We start from the raw sequence: 20,581 nt of genomic DNA, 5'->3' as shown, positions 1-20,581 counted from the left end.
AGAAGCACAGTTGAGATAGAGAATGGTCCCATCGTTTCAAGAACCTCTTATGCCACCTTTCATAGCCATACTCATCTCCCTCTTGTCCCTGCCCTTCTCCCCTCCCCAATCCAACCCTTGGGGATCACTAGTCTATTCTCCATCTCTATAATTCTGTCATTTCAGGAATGTTATATAAATGGAATCATATAGTATATAACCTTTTGGTATTGTCATGATTCCCTTAAGGCCCATTCAAGTTGTTGCATTTATCAGTAGTTCATTCCTTTTGAGAACTGAGTAGTATTCAATGGTAAAAATGTACCACAGTTTGTTTAACCATTCACCTGTTGAAGGATATTTGCATTATTTCCAATTTTTGGCTATCACAAGTAAAGCTGTTATGAATATACATGTAGATGTTTTTGTGTGAACTTGAGTTTTCATCTTTCTGGGATAAATGGCCAGGAGTTCAATTACTGGGTTGTATAATAAGTGGCTGTACTACTCTGGAATTTTATATTCCCACTAGTAATGTATGAGTGATCTTGTTTTTCTACATCCTTGCCAGCATGTGGTGTTATTGCTGTTTTTCACTTGAGCCATTCTGCTATGTGTGTAGTGATATCTCATCATTTTAATTTGCATTTTGTAATGATTGATGATATTGGACATCTTTTCATGTGCTTATCTGCCATCTGTATTTCTTCTTCACTGAAATGTCTGTTCATGTCTTTTGCCCATTTTTTTTTTTTCACTGTTTTTGAGAGGTTTTTTTTTGGCATAATTTAGACACAGGTCCTTTGTTGAATATGTGGTTTGCAAATATTTTCTCCCAGTCTGTAGTTTGTCTTTTCATCCTCTTAATAGCATCTTTTTTTAGAGCCAAAGCTTTTAATCTTGCTTTTTTTGAGATGGAGTCTTGCTCTGTTATTAGGTTGGAGTGCAGTGGCACGATCTCGGCTCACTGCAACCTCTGCCTCCCAGGTTCAAGCGATTCTTTTGCCTCAGCCTCTCGAGTAGCTGGGACTATGGGCATGTGCCACCATGCCCAGCTAATTTTTGTTTTTAGTAGAGACGGGGTTTCATCTTGTTGGCCAGGATGGTCTCGATCTCTTGACCTCAGGTGATCTGCCCACCTTGGCCTCCCAAAGTGCTGGGATTACATGTGTGAGCCACTGTGCCTGGCCTTAATCTTGTTTTAAGGATTATATTTTTGATATCAGGTCTAAAAACTCCTTGTCTATCCCGATATCACAAATATTTCATCCTATGTGTTTTTTCTAAAAGTTTTATAGTTTTATGTCACATATTTGCATCCATGATTCATTTTGAGTTAATTTTTGTATAAAGTGTGAGGTTCAGGTTCACTGGGGAGCAGGGAGCAGTGGATATGAACATCTAATTGTTCTAGCAGCATTTGTTGAAAGGCTATTCTTTCTTTCTTTCTTTTTTTTTTTTTTTTTTTGAGACAGAGTCTTGCTCTGTCGCCCGGGCTGGAGTGCAGTGGCCGGATCTCAGCTCACTGCAAGCTCCGCCTCCCGGGTTCACGCCATTCTCCTGCCTCAGCCTCCCGAGTAGCTGGGACTACAGGCGCCCGCCACCTCGCCCGGCTAGATTTTTGTATTTTTTTAGTAGAGACGGGGTTTCACCGGGTTAGCCAGGATGGTCTCGATCTCCTGACCTTGTGATCCGCCCGTCTCGGCCTCCCAAAGTGCTGGGATTACGGGCTTGAGCCACCGCGCCCGGCCTGCTATTCTTTCAAAGCAATCTATTGAATTGCTTCTGCACCTTTGCCAAAAATTAGTAGGGCATGTTTGTGTAGGCCTACTTCTGTCTTGAGATAATCACAAAAAAATTAGAGGAAAATGACAAAGCCTTAAGAAGTTAGAGAGATGCTAATAAATATGAAGGACAGATAAAGTCATTCAGCATAAGAAGAGCTGTAGTCCTTGAAAAGATAACATACTGAATGGAATGCCAGAAGATATATTCAAAGAGACTTTCTCTAAAATGAAGGAAGAAGTGAACATGCAGAATGAAAACATATTATGTTTTTGAAAATTGTAATAAAAATCACGACGCAAAAATTACTCAACATTAAGATTTAGCCTAGTTAAGTTATTGAACTTCAAGAATAAAACAATTTTTTAGGTTTTTAGGCAGATGAAACAGGTCACATTTAAGGGTGGTAAAAAAAGAAAAAAATCTGGCTAGCCTCAGACTTCTCCAAAACATTTAATTCAAGAACATAATGGAGTAATGTTTATAAAATTCTGAGAAAATGAAACTGTGACCCAGCAATATAAAGTCCAGACAAAAATGTCATTCAAGTATAAAGATAAAAGCAGACATCCTCAAATATGAAAGAATTAAAGGAATATGACATCCGTGATGAAAATTCCAAACAACAAAATAGCAACGGCTGTTTGCCAATAAAATCCAGTCAGTTAAGAAATTATTTAAAATAGGCCAGGCACAGTGGCTCACGCCTGTAATCCCAGCACTTTGGGAGGCTGAGGCGGGCGGATCACTTGAGGTCAGGAGTTCAAGACCAGCCTGGTCAACTTGGTGAAACCCCGTCTCTACTAAAAATACAAAAATTAGCTGGGTGTGGTAGTGGGCGCCTGTAATGCCAGCTACTCAGGAGGCTGAAGCAGGGTAATTGCTAGAACCCTGGAGGTACAGGTTGCAGTGAGCTGAGATTGTGCCACTCACTGCACTCCAGCCTGGGCAGCAAGAGTGAAACTCCGTCTCAAAAAAAAAAAAAAAAAAGCAATGGATATCGTTGTGGGTGTAGGGCTATTTTGGCAGTAGTCAAAGTACTTTGATTTCTGGTTCTACTCTGGTGCACTTAATTTCTGTAGGCTTTATGTTCAAAGATATTGACTATAAATAATGACAAATTAATATAATGTATATTAGAATTGAATACAAGTTCTTGCTAAAACTTCCTAGGTGTTTCCTGTGATTATACCTAAATGTTTTTGTATATATGTATCCATGTTTGTATTTATTTACGGTTAACACACGTTTGTTTTAGAAACATGAGGGAATAACTTTGGTCGTCCTTTATGACATTACATTATGAGTCTCGTGGGCTGAAACTGTGAATCATAGCAGCCGGGTAGGTGGAGGGAGATGAGTCTGGAAAGATAAATGGGAGTCGGATCATGAAGGGCCCCACCTGCCATGGTAAGGACCCTTTACTTTATTGTGACCAAGGGCCCCCTGGTGGATTCTTCACAATGGGACTGCCTTAGTTGCATTTCTAAAAGATCCCATAGGTAGTAATGTGAAAAAACTGACAATGGACCTGGAGTAGATTGAAGGGGCAGGAAAGGGGTGTATCAGTTGAATGTGGAAGATGGAAAAAGAGAGGAGCTTTTGGGTGGTTTGAATTTTTGGGTGAATGGAGGTATGATTGGCTGTTTAGCATTGCAAATATGGGACGAGATTCAGGGGCCACAGTGAATTCCCTTTTGGACAAGTTGATATTGAGGTTCCATGGGATATTCAAGTGTAGTTTCCTAGTAGTTGATGGTTAAGTGGGCCTGGAGCTCAAGAGAAAGCCCTGGGTTGGGCAGACAGGTCCTGAAGTGGAGGGAAAAGCCCACAGGGAGAATGTTCAGTAGAAGAGGCCTAGAGTCCTGGCAAACACCAACTTTTAGGGCAAAATGTAGTGTTTCACAGCACAGTCTTTGGAGTTTACCTATTACTAGCAGGGTAACCTGGGGCAAGTTATTTGACTTCAGTGTCTTAATTGCAAAATGAGCACAATAGCACCTACCTGAGTTAGAAAAGCATTTGCAATGTTTAGTTCCTTGAGAGATCTGTGGGCTGGGAGCAGTGGCTCACACCTGTAATCCTAGCACTTTGGGAGGCCGAGATGGATGCATCACCTGAGGTTAGGAGTTCAAAATCAGCCTGACCAATATGGTGAAACCCCATCTCTACCAAAAATACAAAATTAGCCAGGCGTGGTGGCACACATCTGTAATCCCAGCTACTTGGGAGGCTGAGGCAGGAGAATTGCTTGAACCCGGGAGGCACAGGTTGCAGTGAGCCGAGATTGCACCATTGCACTCCAGCCTGGGCAACAAGAGTGAAACTCCGTCTCAAAAAAAAAAAAAAAAGTGTGTATATATATATATATATATATATGAATAAGGAGGAGTCCAAGAAGGTGCAGAGGGAACTACGAGGAGGTGGAGCTCTAGAATATATTGAGAAAAGAGAATTTCAAAGAAGCCAACAATGTCAAATCCTTCAACAGGACTGTAACGTAAGTCTGTAAAGTGTCCAACTTTTAGCAATTAGTGACCTTACCAAGGGCAATTTCTATGGAATGGGATAAGCCATACTGCAGAGGTTCGAAGAGTGAATAGGGGTCAACATGGATACATCTTTTCCTCCCCTCACCGCATCTGTCTCTCCCAGTAGACTTTTCCTTTAAAGGCAGTGACTTGTGGATATTATTCCACTGTTTTCAATCAATTCCATCCACCAGTGAGATATATTACATCAGATTATCTTTCATTACACCGCATTTGTGCCTTGCAGTTAGTAGGCCATCGATAAAATAACTGGTGATACAGGGGCTTCTACAGACTCCCCAATTCATTTGGTATGGACCGCTCAGCATCATGGTCGGGCCCTGATTCCTTTCACGACAGCTTCGAGGAGTGTCATTCCCATCATGGCCACAAGGTGGAGGCCGCCTTCCCGCTCTGGGACCTCGGGTCGCGACCCCGGAAGCACATCCTCCATCCTCCGCCTTCTTTCCAGCAGAAATGGCGGCTGCGGCGGCTCGAGTTATGTTGTTACCCGCGGCGCGGCGGCGGCTCTGGGGTTTCAGCGAGAGTCTCCTGATCCGCGGCGCTGCGGGACGGGTGAGCTTCCCCCTGCTTGTCTGGGCGCTGCCTGGGGCCAGACCCAGTCGGGCCGGCTCTGGCCTCTTTCGCGGCACCCGGCGCAGCGCACCTGAAAGTCGGCGCCGCAGATCCGAACAGCGGGGTCGGGCAGGGCCTCCTCGACCCGGACCCACTGGGCGCCAGGCGGCCTGGGGCTGCTGAACTGGCCGGGGTGGCTGGCTTGTGGCTACCCGCCAGGAGACCTGCTAGTGACGTGTGGGATGACCCTGGTTTTCGGCTCCTCCCGCCAGCTACTGAGGAGTGCGTGTTTGACCACTAAAAACGTAGTGCTTGCAAATTGGGGAAAACTAAAAAGTGAAATGGTTACCGCTCCAGAGTTCTGTTTTAGCCTAAGACTGAACTTCGTCCTCAGCTGGGCTTCCCGCTAACCTGTACATCGCTGAAGTAAAATTTTGTATGTATTTGCATTTTTCTCATGAGCGAGCCTCTGACTTTCAGCAAAGAGATGTGAGACTTTTTAAGAAGAGCAAAGAAAAACTGCTGGAAGACGAATAGTTCCTGGCCGACAAGCCAGTCAGTTGCGTTTTGAACGTCCGGCCCATCTTCCTATCCTCTTTTTTTTTTAAACCATTTCCAAACCCTGTTGCTTTTCTTGAACAATGAAAACCTGAGTGTCAGTTCTGTCTTGTGTGTAGGTAGTTTTACATCTTTTCTCTCCTTTTTTTTCCCCCTGCTTGTTTTCTGCATAATGAATATAAAACATTTCTAGGAGAGGTAGTGAAATAAAGTCAATTTCTCTCTGGGTAATGATAATAACTGCTCATCTTCCCTGAGGGAAGGGCATGTTTATAATCACGTTGCTGGCTCTAGGACAGTGGCTGGTGACACGTTTCTAGGCCAGGCAGAGATCCCAGTGGAACCAAAATTGAAGAAGAAAGATTCTTCTTTCTTTAATATCAGATTAGTAATGTGTTTTGCTTTGTCTCTTCCACTTCCTACCCCCAACCAGTCATTATATTTTGGAGAGAACAGATTACGAAGTACACAGGCTGCTACCCAAGTTGTTCTGAATGTTCCTGAAACAAGAGTAACATGTTTAGAAAGCGGACTCAGAGTGGCTTCAGAAGACTCTGGGCTCTCAACATGCACAGTAAGTGACTCAGGCAACCTTCTCTAAGTGACCCTTCGTTTAGCGTAGCAAATTGTTGATTTTAGTCTTTAGTTTCTTTGTTGGCTGGTGGTTCAAAAAGGGTGGCAATTATTTTGCCTTGACAGATTTCCTTGAGTTGTGAACCTTTTGTTCCAGTGATACTTAGTTACAGGGTGCATATGTATCCTGTTGCCTTGTCTGCATCTTGTTCTTGTAGCTTATTATTGATTATTTATTGTTAGTAGTATTGATAATAATGGAAGAGGTCTATTTGCAGGGCTACTCTGCCAGGTGTTTTTACTGATGTCTTATTTGCTAAAAAGCAATTCTTTGTAGTGGGCGTCCTCACACCTGTTTTATAGTTAAGGAAGTGACAGAAGTTAAATGGTTTTGTTCAGGTCGCTCAGCTAATACGTGACAGAGCCAGGATTTCAACCAAAGTTTTCTGACAGTCTCTGATGTTCTTGATACTACAGTTATTAATTGGCTGGATTAATGAGTTGGGCAAAGAATACTCAGTGAGGGTGGCAGGTAGATACTTGTAGCACCCAGCAGTATCCTGATGAAAATTTTTAAATCTCATGGTTCATAGGGATGAACTATTAGTTCACTCAGATCAAGAAAATCTTAGTGTTAAGACCAGAAAGCACTTGTCAGAAAAAGGAAGGAGACTGTTCCCCGCAACCTCAAATAAATAAAATGGATTTATTTAATTGTTCTTTGATTGCATTAAGGTTGGACTCTGGATTGATGCTGGAAGTAGATATGAAAATGAGAAGAATAATGGAACAGCACACTTTCTGGAGCATATGGCTTTCAAGGCAAGTTGTAAGACTTTACAAAAATGCACTCTCTTTAAGAGATAGTAAGCACAAAGTCTCATTCTTTAGAGGCAGGGAGAGCTCTTTCAGTAGTATAATATGTTTTATGTTTTTTTTCCAGGACAGTATCTAAAATAAGTACTGATAATTGCTTTGTAAAGTTGAAATGAAAACTTTCTCTTGGGATGCAGGAGTCATCTGAATGTATACCATTTCTGAAGCCTGATGTACCTTTTTTTTTTTAATTGTTTTGAGACAGGATCTGGCTCTGTTGCCTAGGTTGGAGTGTGGTGACATAGTCTGCTTACTGCAACCTCCACCTCCTAGGCTCAAGTCATCCTCCCACATCTACTTCTGGAGTAGCTGGGACTGTAGGTGCATGCCACCACACCCGGATAATTTATTTATATGTATGTGTGTGTGTGTGTGTGTGTGTGTGTGTGTGTATGTATGTATTTTATTTTATTTTATTTTATTTTATTTTTTGGTAGAGATGGAGTTTTGCCATGTGTTAGCCAGGTTGGTCTCAATCTCCTGGGCTCAGTCAGCCTGCCTCAGCCTCCCAAAGTGCTGCGGTGACAGGTGTGAGCCATCGTACCCTACCTGATGTACTTTAAAAACCAAATTTGACTCTGCATGAAACTTATTGTCCTCTGTATTCATTATCTGAAGTGTTTAGAATAGATGAAGGATAAAGGGAGGTTGCATAATTTATTTTTCCTCTTTTATTTCAAGGGCACCAAAAAGAGATCCCAGTTAGATCTGGAACTTGAGATTGAAAATATGGGTGCTCATCTCAATGCCTATACCTCCAGAGAGCAGACTGTATACTATGCCAAAGCATTCTCTAAAGACTTGCCAAGAGGTATTGTTATTATTTATACAGCAGATAATATAATTTTCATGAGAATCAGAAATTATTTAGTACTTTTTATTATGTCTGTTGTAAAAGAGTAAGTCCCAGAAATGTGAAAAAACGAAACTGAATTCTGGGTGAGGGTACAGCTGATCTTATTTTTTTTTCTAAATATGACAGATAGTAAGATTATGGATGATTGTTTTTATTAATATGTAGCAATAAAATAGAGATTATTTGGTGGAAATAAAATATTTTAAGAGGACAGCAGTTTGTTAGTTACCATATTTGTAGACTGTTTTGACTCTTTTAAAAGTTATTACACAAAACATTTTCCTAGTGGAAGAATTAACAACAAAATTTAGCAGTTTTAGAGCTAATTGGTGAAATTATAATTTTTTTTTTAGAGAGAGAGTCTCGATCTGTCACCCAAGCTGGAGTGCAGTGGTGTGATCTGGTCTCACTGCAACCTCTGCCTCCTGGGTTCTGGGTTCAAGTGATTCTCCTGCCTCAGCCTCCTGAGTAGCTGGGATTATAGGCTCCTGCCACCATGGCTGGCTAGTTTTTGTATTTTCAGTAGAGATGGGTTTTGCCATGTTGGCCAGGCTGGTCTTAAACTCCTGACCTCAAGTGACCCACCTGCCTTGGCCTCCCAGAGTGCTGGGATTATAGGCGTGAGCCACTGTGCACGGCCATTAGTGAAATTATTAACCTTTAAGGTCCTTCTGTAGTTGTAGTTACTACTTTGCAGTTTTGGATTCCTAATAGGCTTTCATTAATAATGTTTAAATGGCACTTTACACAAGTACTTTTGTGTATATATTATCCATTTGATCTGCGTAGGTGTTTTTACCTTGCAGTTGTGGAAATTGAAGCCCAGACTTTGACTTGCCCAGGACTGCGTAGCTATCAGGTGGCTTACTGTGGACTCAAGTGCATGTCTTCTTACCAGATTCATTTGCTTTGTCAAAACAATAAAATAAGAAACCTATCACTTGTAAATAACTAAAATACTTAATATGATATCCTAACTTTTGCATTAAAACAAAAATGACAGCAACTATGGAGGGTGTGTTGGTTTGAATAACAAAACCAATGAGACAATTTTTGTCCCAGGACTAATTAGGGACCAAGAACATAGGGCTAGGCCAAGCTTCTTTAAACAGTTGTTCATTACAGCCTAGTTCCTTCCTTTATTTACACAGAACAGGGAAGGCAAAAAGGAGAAACAGAAAAAGTAAGGGTGAAGTTAAAAGACTTTTTTCCCTTTTCTCTTGGCATTTAGCTGGAAAGGATAGAGCCTCTGCTAGTGGGAGTGGAAAAGCAGAGGGGCTTTCCCTGAGGAATACAAAATGGAAGTGCTCTCTGAAGCAGCTCCAACGTTGGGGATTTACTTGGGGTTTTTATGCCCTCACCTTGGGTGAAGCAGCTCCAACTTTGGGGATTTACTTGGGGTTTTTCACCCTTCACCCTGGGTGAAGCCTGGTATATGAGGTAATAATTAGACATTTAGATAATGGTCTCCAGGTTTTTATGATCACTTATTTATTTTTTTAAATTATTATTATACTTTAAGTTCTAGGGTACATGTGCACAACGTGCAGGTTTGTTACATGTGTACATGTGCCATGTTGGTGTGCTGTACTCATTAAGTCGTCATTTACATTAGGTGTATCTCCTAATGCTATCCCTCGCCGCTCCCACCACCCCACGACAGGCCCTGGTGTGTGATGTTCCCACCTTGTATCCAAGTGTTCTCATTGTTCAGTTCCCACCTATAAGTGAGAACATGTGGTGTTTGGTTTTCTGTCCTTGCAATAGTTTGCTCAGAATGATGGTTTCCAGCTTCATCCATGTCCCTACAAAGGACGTGAACTCATCCTTTTTTATGGCTGCATAGTATTCCATGGTGTATATGTGCTGCATTTTCTTAATCCAGTCTGTCATTGATGGACATTTGGGTTGATTCCAAGTCTTTGCTATTGTGAACAGTGCCGCAATAAACATACGTGTACATGATGATCACTTATTGTTAAGAAAGTTGATCATATATCCTTAATGTATGTATACTTGTAAGTTAAATACATGTGCTACTATACTAACATATCTATACATTTAAAAAAAGAGATTCAGGCCGGGCGTGGTGGCTCAAGCCTGTAATCCCAGCACTTTGGGAGGCCGAGATGGGCGGATCACTAGGTCAGGAGATCAAGACCATCCTGGCTAATACGGTGAAACCCCGTCTCTACTAAAAAAAATACAAAAAACTATCCGGGCGAGGTGGCGGGCGCCTGTAGTCCCAGCTACTCCGGAGGCTGAGGCAGGAGAATGGCGGGAACCCGGGAGGCGGAGCTTGCAGTGAGCTGAGAGCCGGCCACTGCACTCCAGCCTGGGTGACAGAGCAAGACTCCGTCTCAAAAAAAAAAAAAAAAAAAAGAGATTCAGATTAAAACAGACTGGGAAATAGGAGCCCCCCTCCCCGCCTTCGGAAACTACCAGTGTAGACCACCAATCCCACATAACAGGATTTTCTCACAGAATTCTTGCCCTTCCATTTGTCTATGGGCTCTTTCTCACCCATTTTACTAGACTCTGGTTCTCTCATCTGGACAGATGGGTTTTATTTGGTTTTACACATAATTTTTTCCTTTTGGTCATGATCTCAGCCACAGCTTGCTATAATAGTCTGCTTTGTCATGTTCTTAGTATTTGGACATAATCAGTTCTGAGACAGTGCCCCTTAAAGTGAACTGAATTAAAACAAGGAAAAAAGTTTATAGTAGAGTAAGAAATGAAACCTAAACCAGACATGGTAGTGCATGCCTTTAGTCCTGGCTACCTGGAGGAAGCTGAGGCAGGAGGATTGTTTGAGCCCAGGAATTTGAGTCCAGTCGGGGCAGCATAATGAGACCTTGTCTCTTAGGGGAAAAAAAGAAACTTAAGATTGTAAGTTTATTTTATAACATTAATTGTATTAATGAAATTTAGATTTATGATTGCAACTATGTACTAATACTTCAGGAATGAAGTACAGTTTTTTTTTGGAGAGGTATGCACTTTTTCTCATAAAATTGCTTAATGGCCTAATATGACATGTTCCACTTCACTTTTCGCTTTCTGCAGATTCGGGTTTGAGAACATACAATTCTGTGATTCATTTGAGGCATATTTTAGATCATAAGGATTCTTTTCTCTGTTGCCCAGGCGGGAGTGCAGTGGTGCAATCGCAGCTCACTGCACCCTTTGCCTGCCGAGCTCAAGCCATCCTCCCATCTCAGCCTCCCGGGTAGCAGGGACTACAGGCACATGCCACCACACCCAGCTAATTTTTGTATTTTTTGTAGAGACAGGATTTTGGCATGTTGCTCAGGTTCGTCTCGAACTCCTGGGCTGAAGCCCATCTTAGCCTCCCAAAGTGCTGGGATTATATAGGCGTTAGCCACCATGCCTGGTCAGTTCTTTACTTCTTAACATAGCACTCTCATTGCTGTGGGAACTTGCATAGTAAATACTTGGGTGATGTGAACCCTCAGTATATTCCTAGCTAGGTATTTTCAGACTAATATATATAACTTTGTAATTTTCATATAGAAGTCTATATTAATATGCAGATTTCCATAGCATTTTTGAAGTAGGTAGAGTCATTACAAGGTGATGGCAAGTTTATCGTTTTTCCCCAAGGAAAATCTTTTGTACTATAGGGGTTTATATGTTAAATTTTAATTTTGTCCTGTTAAGTATATCTGATTTTTTTCTCCCAGGCTAATCATTTAGTATTGAGTGATGGGTCAGTGTCATGATTTCTGATTTTGGTTTAATAGATTTTAATAGTGAAAGTTAAGATTGCTGGTGCTTTTTCTTATATTTTATTTTCAATTAGCTGTAGAAATTCTTGCTGATATAATACAAAACAGCACATTGGGAGAAGCAGAGATTGAACGTGAGCGTGGAGTAATCCTTAGAGAGATGCAGGAAGTTGAAACCAATTTACAAGAAGTTGTTTTTGATTATCTTCATGCCACAGCTTATCAAAATACTGCACTTGGACGGACAATTTTGGGACCAACAGAAAATATCAAGTAGGTATAACTCTCAGAATTTCTTGGTGGGTAAGGGAATTTATGAATTTTGAAAATTAACATTTACAAACTTTCAAAAAGTATGTTTCAAAAAGTCATTTTCTCCTGGTAATCTAAGTGAAACTGTAGTTAGCTACATTTTGGTCCCACTTAGCTCCCAAGCATGTCAGTTCATAGGTACTTCGGGGTAAACCAGTAATGGTGTCAAATCTTTTTTCCTTGATGTAAAAAAGTCGAAGTTCTTTGATGTATTGTCTATATCCTATTTCTGCCTGCATTTTAGGATACGGTTATGGTCCAATTTGATCTCAGGTATATTATGTGAAGATCTGTTTTTTTTTTTTTTTTTTGGTTTCCTTTAAAAATGGTTTCACTTCATTTACAGATCTATAAGTCGTAAGGACTTAGTGGATTATATAACCACACATTATAAGGGACCAAGAATAGTGCTTGCTGCTGCTGGAGGTTAGTCAGTTTAAATTTCTACAAATGTTTTAAACACAGTTGTTGGAGTGGTATGCTTATTAGTTTGATCCTGTTGGGAGATAGCCTAAGAATTTTCATTTACATAGCAAGTAACTGTATTTGATACTGTGTAAGGGGAATGTGGAGCACTGGAACCAGACTTTCCCTCTATTTTTTTTAAAGTAGGTTTCATTTAGGCTGGGCGTGGTGGCTCACTCCAGCACTTTGGGAGGCCGAGGCGGGCGGATCAATATGGTGAAACCCTGTCTATACTAAAAATAGAAAAATTAGCCGGGCATGGTGGCGGGTGCTTGTAGTCCCAGCTACTCAGGAGGCTGAGGTAGGAGAATCACTTGAACCCGGGAGGCGGAGGTTACAGTGAGCCAAGATCATGCCACTGTACTCCAGCCTGGGCGACATAGTAAGACTGTCTCAAAAAAAAAAAAAAGTAGGTTTTATTTCTAGAAAGACTTAATGAACTGTTCAATACATAAGTGTACATAGTAGAATGTGCAAGAAAAGGGCAAAGGAGTGAACTGGGAGAGTCGGAGGATAGCATTCTGTACTTTGAGAATTTCTTGAGATTTTAAATTATCTCCTGAGAACCAACTTCGTCCTTGTTCAAGCATGGAATGGGTATGTTCATTCTTTGATTTGTTCAATTATTCATTTAATAGATCTAATTTTTGGGAAGGAGAAGGACATAGGGAGTCATAAGAATGTTGAATGGGAATCCAAACATGCAGGTGACTTTAGAAGGTTTTCTTGAGGTCATGTTTGAAGCCAGTGAATGAAAAAAAAAAAAAATTCACAGCAGATATTGCCAGATTTCCTGGCAGTCTGAATCTAGGCAACAGTTCATTTTAATTGGTTTCCAGTTTTTTTTTCTTTTTAAAATATATTTATGGAAGTAGAGATGGATGCTTAACTATGTTGCCCAGGCTGGTTTCGAACTCTTGAGCTCAAGTGATCCTTCCACCTTGGCCTCCCAAAGCTTGGGGTTTACAGGCGTGAGCCACTGCACCTGGTCTCCAGTTTTCATTTCTTTGTATTTTTTAATATTAGAGCAAAGTGAAGTGTTATTTCATGTTGTAAATTTTTCTCTTTTTAGAAATTGTAATTTAAAAATTCTAGTTGCTCTGGATTGATTTCTGAGCTAATTACCTGGGGGGTAATGAAGAAGATGAAAACATTAAATATCAAACATATTATTCATTGTAGTGCCTAGCTAAAAATCATGTTACTTTCATTGTACATGGCAGGAAGTGCACTCTGAAATTCTCTTAAGTAACATTGTTTCTAAATTGGCTCTTGCAAGACTTGGGCTTAAGTGTTTGAAACTGTCTTGGAAATGGGAGGAGACTTGTTAGATGGGTCCTCAATAACAAAGCTTTCTGGAACCTCTCTGCCATTGTGGGTGGCATATGGACAAAATGAGTTTTTTGTTTTACTTTGGTTTATGGGTTCATTTTGACAAAGTTGAGATATCTTTAGTTTAATGGCTTATAGATTAATTAGTACTCATTTTAAATACTATATAAGTGATGTGCCTTATAAATGATTGCATCTTAAATTCAATTAAATAGGCCAGTTTTAAGTTTCTGCTGACCTCTGAATTATGCCTTGGCTACCATTTAGCTCTTCTAGGTTAATCTTCAGGATGTATAGCTTTTATTTGCCAAATAGTTTTTTTTATCCTAGCTTCATTTATTATAAAATTATAGTTTAACATTTTAATTATAAACTAAGTTAAAGAATCTTAATTTGGGTCTCAAGTTCAGATAGTAAGAGATATAGAGTCTAAGAAATTCCTAAGTTTTTGCATTTGGATACCTATTAATGGTATTCAGAAATAATTTAGATGACACTATTTTGTTCCTGAGTTTTTTTTTTTTTTTTTGAGACGGAGTTTCGCTCTTGTTGCCCAGGCTGGAGTGCAATGGCATCATCTTGGCTCACTGCAACCTCCGCCTCCTGGATTCAAGCGATTCTCCTGCTTTAGCCTCCCAAGCAGCTGGGATTACAGGCATGCATCACAACACCTGACTAATTTTGTTTTAGTAGAGATGGGGTTTCTCCATGTTGGTCAGGCTGGTCTACCTCCGACCTCAGGTGGTCTGCCTGCCGCGGCTTCCCAAAGCACTGGGATTATGGGCATGAGCCACCGCCCCGGGCCCTGTTCCTGAGTTCTGATAGGAGAGCACAGAGAATAAAGTATATCTGTGTATCCAGCTTTCTTTTATTTATTTATTTAATTTTATTTATTTTAGACACAGAGTCTTGCTCTGTCACCCAAGTTGGAGTACAGTGATGTGATCTCAGGTCACTGCAACCTCTGTCTCCTGGGTTCAAGCAGTTCTCCTGCCTCAGCCTCCTGAATAGCTGGGATTATTACAGGTGCCTGCTACCATGCCCAGCTAGTTTTTGTATTTTTAGTAGAGATGGGGTTTTACCATATTGGCCAGGCTGGTCTTGAACTCCTGATCTCAAGTGACCTGCCCACCTTGGCTTCTCAAAGTGCTAGGATTACAGGTGTGAGTCATGGCACCCGGCTTTTAAAATTTATTTTATTGAGACAGGAGTCTTACTATGTTCTTGCTATGTCCAGGCTGGTCTTGAACTCCTGAACTCAAATAATCCTCCCACCTCAGCCTCCTAAAGTACTGGGATTATAGGCATGAGCCACCATGCCCAGTTCCAGCTTTTTAAAAATTAGATAGAGCTCATATTTGTATTTTCCACTAAAAAAAGTATTTTTTTTTTTTTTGCAAATTGGAAAATTGGCTTTTTTTTTTTTTTTTGCTAGTTTGGATCCCAGAAATTGTTATAATTTAATAGAACATGATTTTGTAAAAAGTGGAGTTTTCAAGTTGTCTTATTCTTAGCTGTGAATCCATTGGTCTGTTGATGAAAACTGTCATTTGCTCTACAAAATGAGAAAGCTGTGCAACCTCAAGCTTTGCAATGCCAAGGAAATAGGTGTGCTATGTGAGCTTACTCTTAAATAATGGCTTTTAGTGAGTGTAGATAGTTCATGTGTAATGTACATCACATTATACCACCTAGGGACTATTGTAAACTATATTGCTGTTAGATACATGTGAAAATATTTTCTTTCAATTTAGGTGTTTCCCATGATGAACTGCTTGACTTAGCCAAGTTTCATTTTGGTGACTCTTTATGCACACACAAAGGAGAAATACCAGCTCTGCCTCCCTGCACATTCACAGGAAGTGAGGTAGGGCAAGCCTCCCAGCTAGTATTTAGCCTTTTGGATTCCTTGTGTTGTATTTACACATAAGTAAACAAAATGTACATATTTCCAGTAGGAATAAAATGGAATAAGTAAAAGGCTTACACTGAAATACAGAAAAAGGGAAGAGGATGTACTCATTTGCTTAGATTCCTTCCTCTTCTGTATTGTTTAACCACCTGTTTTTCTTTCCTAAGGAAGCAAGGTTTTTTTTGTTTTGTTTTTAAATTTCTCCATTCTAGTCTGAAAGGAAGCAAAGTTTTAAGAGCAGTTTATAATTTGGTCTTTTTGTGCTTTTTCTTTGGCACTGTGCATTTATATATTGTAATATCTGGAAGTAATCTTTTAAACCCCATATTTTGAGTTTCACTTCAGGTTTACTCTTGGCTCAGTTTTGCCCACAGTATGTTTTGGGAGGGGGTAGTAACTGTTAGAGCCAGAACTTGCAGGGAATCTACTAGTTATCAACTAGCTTTAAGCCTCTTTAGGGGCTTAGTTTGCCATGTTAAGAATGATGCTCAACGTAGTATCTGGAAAATGCCCTGATATTGGCAGCTGCCTGGAACTGTAGCATTGGCAGTACAGAAATAAACCTGTAACGTCAATACGACATTTCGACAGAAAAGTTCAGATTGAGGCCGGGTGCAATGGCTCATGCCTGTAATCCCAGCACTTGGAGAGGCTGAGGCAAGTGTGTCACTTGAGGTTAGGATTTTGAGACCAGCTTCACTAACATGGTGAAACTCCGTCTCTACTAAAAATACAACAATTACCTGGGTGTGGTGGTGGTGCATGCTGGTAATCCAGCTACTCGGGAGGCAGAGGTTGCAGTTAGCCGAGATGGCGCCACTGCACTCCAGCCTGGGTGACAGAGTCTCAAAAAAATAAAAAGAAAAATTCAGATTGACAAACACAAAGGATTAATTTCTACCAGTGAAATGATGCAACCATTTTTGACCTGGTAAACCACGTGGTGGCCGTCTATAGTAAAATGCATTGGGGAAAGTAATTTTTCCTTAACCCATGAAATTCTTCTAGGCTAAACTATACAATGTAATGAGGCCTGATAGTTAAAAAATCAAGAGAGAGTCCCGGTGTGCATTTTAACCTTGCAATTAATGGGACTGGTGATTTTTTCTTGTTAATAAGCATGTTATATAATGTTAATCTTAACTAGAGGTCCTCCTGCTTTATCTGAACTAGATTCGTGTGAGGGATGACAAGATGCCTTTGGCGCACCTTGCAATAGCTGTTGAAGCTGTTGGTTGGGCACATCCAGATACAATCTGTCTCATGGTTGCAAACACGCTGATTGGCAACTGGGATCGCTCTTTTGGAGGAGGAATGGTAAGTGATTTTAAAATAAATTTTCCATAACAGATGGAAGATTATCATGTTTTCTTAAATACAAGTTCTTTGTAAGAATCCTTTTTTGAAGTGGCAAAATAGAGCCTTGTACTGTGAATTATATAAACTGATCCTGGTTTGCCTGTGGGCCAGAAAAATAATTTTCTTTTTTTCTTTGCCACAAAGTTTATTAGTGGCAAAATTTGAATAAGGACAGAAAAATTAGCTAGAAGTACTATATCAATGTTAATATCCTAATTTTAATGGTCAGTAGGCCCTCTATATCTGTGGGTTCCATATCCATGGATTCAACCAACCATAGGTGGAAAATTTTGGGGAACAAATGGATGGTTTCATCTGTACTAAATATGTATGCACTTTTTTTTGGTCACTTCCCATATAGTATAACAACTATGTATATAACATTTACATGGATTGGGTATTTAGAGATGATTTAAAGTATACAGGAGAATGTGCTTATATGCAAATACTAGATACAGCATAGTACATGAGGGCTCTAGCATCTGTGGATTTTGGTATCCACAGGGATCTGGGAACCAGTTCTCCACAGATACTGAGGAGCTATACCGAGGTGATGTAAGAAAATTTCCTTGTTTTTCACAAGTACATACTAAAGTACTTGGGGCAAGAAGCATCACATCTAAAACTCAAAAACAGTTGAATGGTACAATAACAGGGAATTTGGATAAAGGGAATTCTGTGTACTGTTTTTGCAACTTTTTTGTAAGTTGGAATTATTGCAAAACACATTGTATAGATTTGTCTTTACTCATAGATTTCTCCAAAATACATTTCATCTAAATATCTTAAGCTTTGTATGCAATATAACTTTGAATCTAAGTGTATGTAACCAAGAGCCCTAAAAATTGGGTTGGTAATAGCAGTCTAGTTTTAGAAGTAGGTATAGCTACTACATTAATTATAAGGATTCATTGCTTTTATAACATGAATTTCTCCAGGGGGTGCACTGGATGAGATAATAAGCACAATTGTTGGTCATACTGAATTTTAACTGTACTACTGAGATGTTGAATAAAACTAGGAAACTTGCCTTTAAGGATATTCACTATTTTCCACACACCTCATTTTTCTTTCTGTATTTTGGACATGTGTACTTAAAATTCTCTTGGAATTTTTTTTTTCCCTTACAGAATTTATCTAGCAAGCTGGCCCAGCTCACTTGTCATGGCAATCTTTGCCATAGCTTTCAGTCTTTCAACACTTCCTACACAGATACAGGATTATGGGGACTGTATATGGTTTGTGAACCAGCCACTGTTGCAGACATGCTACATGTTGTTCAGAAGGAATGGTGAGAATTTAAGTAATTTAAATTTTGCCTTTAATTCGTTTTAGACTAGTTTTTTCTTTATACTTCATGGTGATTTATGGCAATTTTACCTTTTAATTAAGAGACCTGGATAAACAGTAGTTGCCATGTTTTTAAAGGTTGCAGATGTTTTTTCCTAAGTCTCAAGATGTGAAGCTGATTTATACTATAGGACTTTTTTTTTTTTTTGAGATGGGGTCTTGCTCTGTTGCCAGGCTGGAGTGTAGTTGCACTACCTCGGCTCACTGCAGCCTCTGCCTCATAGGTCAAGCAATTCTCCCACTTCAGTCTCCCGAGTAGCTGGGATTACAGGTGTACCACCATGCCCGGCTAATTTTTTGTATTTTTAGTAGAGACAGGGTTTCACCCATGTTGGCCAGGCTGGTCCTGAACTCCTGACCTCAGGTGATCCACCCTCCTCTGCCTCCCAAAGTGCTGGGATTACACGCGTGAGCCACCGTACCCGGCTGAAAGTTTTCATCTTTCAGAAGCAGGTTAATTCAGAAAGATGATCCTAAAAGTTTAAAAGCCAACTAGAAGTTGTTTGGAAAATATCTCTGAAAGTAATCTGGTTGAAGGGAAAGTAAATCTGAAGTTGCCACTGCTAAAAGAAAACAATCAAAGTATATTGAGTCAGTAGATGGGCAGAAAGGCTCACAGCTTCTTGGAAAACATTTAGCTCTGGTTCCTTTCCTCCACTGTTCTTAAATTGGCTTACATCTTTCTAAATCTAGTCAACTAGGATGTAATTATTAAGTTAAAAAGTAGGTTTAAGACTCATTGTTTTTAAAAACCAATGAATGACCCACTGACTTAACTCATAGCATATCAGACCCCAACAGATGGGGACTCATGAAGTCTCAAGATGCTTATAGCATTTCTGAAAATGTCATCAGCCCATTTGTATTACACCTTTGTGTGCTAATGAGTAATTAAGACATGTTTATGTATCATTTTTGAGAAATTAATTCTGGGGAAAATAATCATTTTAGCTTTTGCTTAGATTGGAATTAAATCATAATCACCTGTATGTTATATGTAGAATATGGCATCATCATTCTTAGGTCATTAACTCATGAAATACAGCATTTTCCAACTGCTTAATAATACTGTTTTTCCAAATGTTTTTTAGGATGCGACTCTGTACAAGTGTCACCGAAAGTGAAGTCGCACGAGCCAAAAATCTTCTGAAAACAAACATGTTGTTGCAGCTTGATGGTAAAAATATAAGACATAGCTTCTATTTTCATATGGTTGATCTATATTCCAATACTTAATTCTTCCTTCTCTTTAAACAGGTTCAACTCCAATTTGTGAAGATATTGGTAGGCAAATGTTATGCTATAATAGAAGGATTCCCATCCCTGAGCTTGAAGCAAGAATTGATGTAAGTAGTCCTGAGTTACTACTGGGTCATGTGTAAAAAGATTCTTGTTACAAAAGCTGAGAATATGTATCTTTCATCTTGCTTTAGTTTTAAAAAGTTCCAGGTATAGACGTTGTCTTTACTACAAAAAGCTGAATGACAGTATCTTCCATATTTCAGGCTGTGAATGCTGAGACAATTCGAGAAGTATGTACCAAATATATTTATAATAGGAGTCCAGCTATTGCTGCTGTTGGTAAGCCTGGCTTCTTTTCTTCTATGCAAAAAGTTGGCCAAGTACTTTTAATTAACTGTCTTCTTTTTAATCCTTAGGTCCCATTGAGCAACTACCAGATTTTAAACAGATTTGCAGTAACATGTGTTGGCTTCGTGATTAAAATGCTCGTTATCAAGGTTGTTTGAACACATGTATTTATAAAACTGAGATCTAGAAAAAAATAAAAATGAACATGTACATACATTTGAATGAAAACATGTATATACATTTGGAAATTTGAATGAAGTACTGTATCATACTTTCAAAGGATAAAAAGACTACCCCTCTGAAGGTTGTTTTGTATTAATGGTCAATCTGTGTTCTCTGAGAAATTATACTGGAAGCAGCATACTTTCAAATTACCACCATAAGTATAATTTTAAGAATGAAAATGTTTACAGTATTTTCAGTTTTATTATAAAAATGCACATACAACAAAGATTGTCATCAAGTCATTTCTTGGCTCTACTTGCATTCAGCACTTGTTCTTGAGCAGCTTTCTTTGCTTTTACCATCTCGACAAGTTCCTAGGAAGGGAGAAAGGAAGTTGTCAGAATTTAAAAACAGACATTTTAATCTAGTAAGAATTCAAACAACTAAGACAGTACGAAGTATACCTTTTTCACTACCTGCCAAGGCCTAGAAAGTCTCTAAGGTTGCTCATTTATTCCTAATAATATTGGCCCCATAACTACTGGTGTTGAAATAAGCACTATATTATTAACCACTTAATAGACAAAATGTGAGCTTATATAACCCACGT

At 39.5% G+C, this 20,581-nt stretch overlaps 2 protein-coding genes across 7 annotated transcripts in view; one reads left to right on the top strand and one right to left on the bottom strand.

Moving 5' to 3' along the window:
* Window positions 1–4,735: 4,735 nt before the first annotated feature.
* Window positions 4,736–20,257, top strand: PMPCB (peptidase, mitochondrial processing subunit beta). 2 transcript variants are annotated; one of them, XM_033193829.1, is made up of 13 exons: window positions 4,736–4,871; window positions 5,863–6,003; window positions 6,738–6,824; window positions 7,560–7,689; window positions 11,561–11,759; window positions 12,145–12,224; window positions 15,350–15,462; window positions 16,681–16,824; window positions 17,997–18,157; window positions 19,308–19,393; window positions 19,474–19,562; window positions 19,722–19,797; window positions 19,875–20,257. In XM_033193829.1, the coding sequence occupies exons 1-13, from the start codon at window positions 4,773–4,775 to the stop codon at window positions 19,937–19,939; spliced, it is 1,470 nt and encodes a 489-aa protein (XP_033049720.1). In that variant the 5' UTR covers window positions 4,736–4,772; the 3' UTR covers window positions 19,940–20,257. The 2 variants fall into 2 exon arrangements, with proteins under 2 accessions (XP_033049720.1, XP_033049719.1); XM_033193828.1 differs by having other exon boundaries at window positions 19,722–20,253.
* Window positions 20,193–20,581, bottom strand: part of DNAJC2 (DnaJ heat shock protein family (Hsp40) member C2) — a 34,556-nt gene continuing 34,167 nt past the window's right edge. For 3 of the 5 annotated variants that reach the window (XM_033193823.1, XM_033193822.1, XM_033193827.1), the window contains one exon: window positions 20,196–20,345. In XM_033193823.1, the coding sequence (XP_033049714.1) occupies window positions 20,271–20,345 (75 nt within the window). In that variant the 3' untranslated portion in view covers window positions 20,196–20,270. Of the gene's footprint in view, window positions 20,346–20,581 lie in introns of all 5 variants that reach the window. The other 2 variants (XM_033193825.1, XM_033193824.1) reach the window with 1 other exon arrangement.

Source organism: Trachypithecus francoisi, unplaced genomic scaffold (genome assembly GCF_009764315.1).
Source record: "Trachypithecus francoisi isolate TF-2019V2 unplaced genomic scaffold, Tfra_2.0 Lachesis_group4, whole genome shotgun sequence".
In the NCBI taxonomy this organism is placed as follows: domain Eukaryota; kingdom Metazoa; phylum Chordata; class Mammalia; order Primates; family Cercopithecidae; genus Trachypithecus; species Trachypithecus francoisi.
This window is presented reverse-complemented; position numbering and strand designations above follow the sequence as displayed.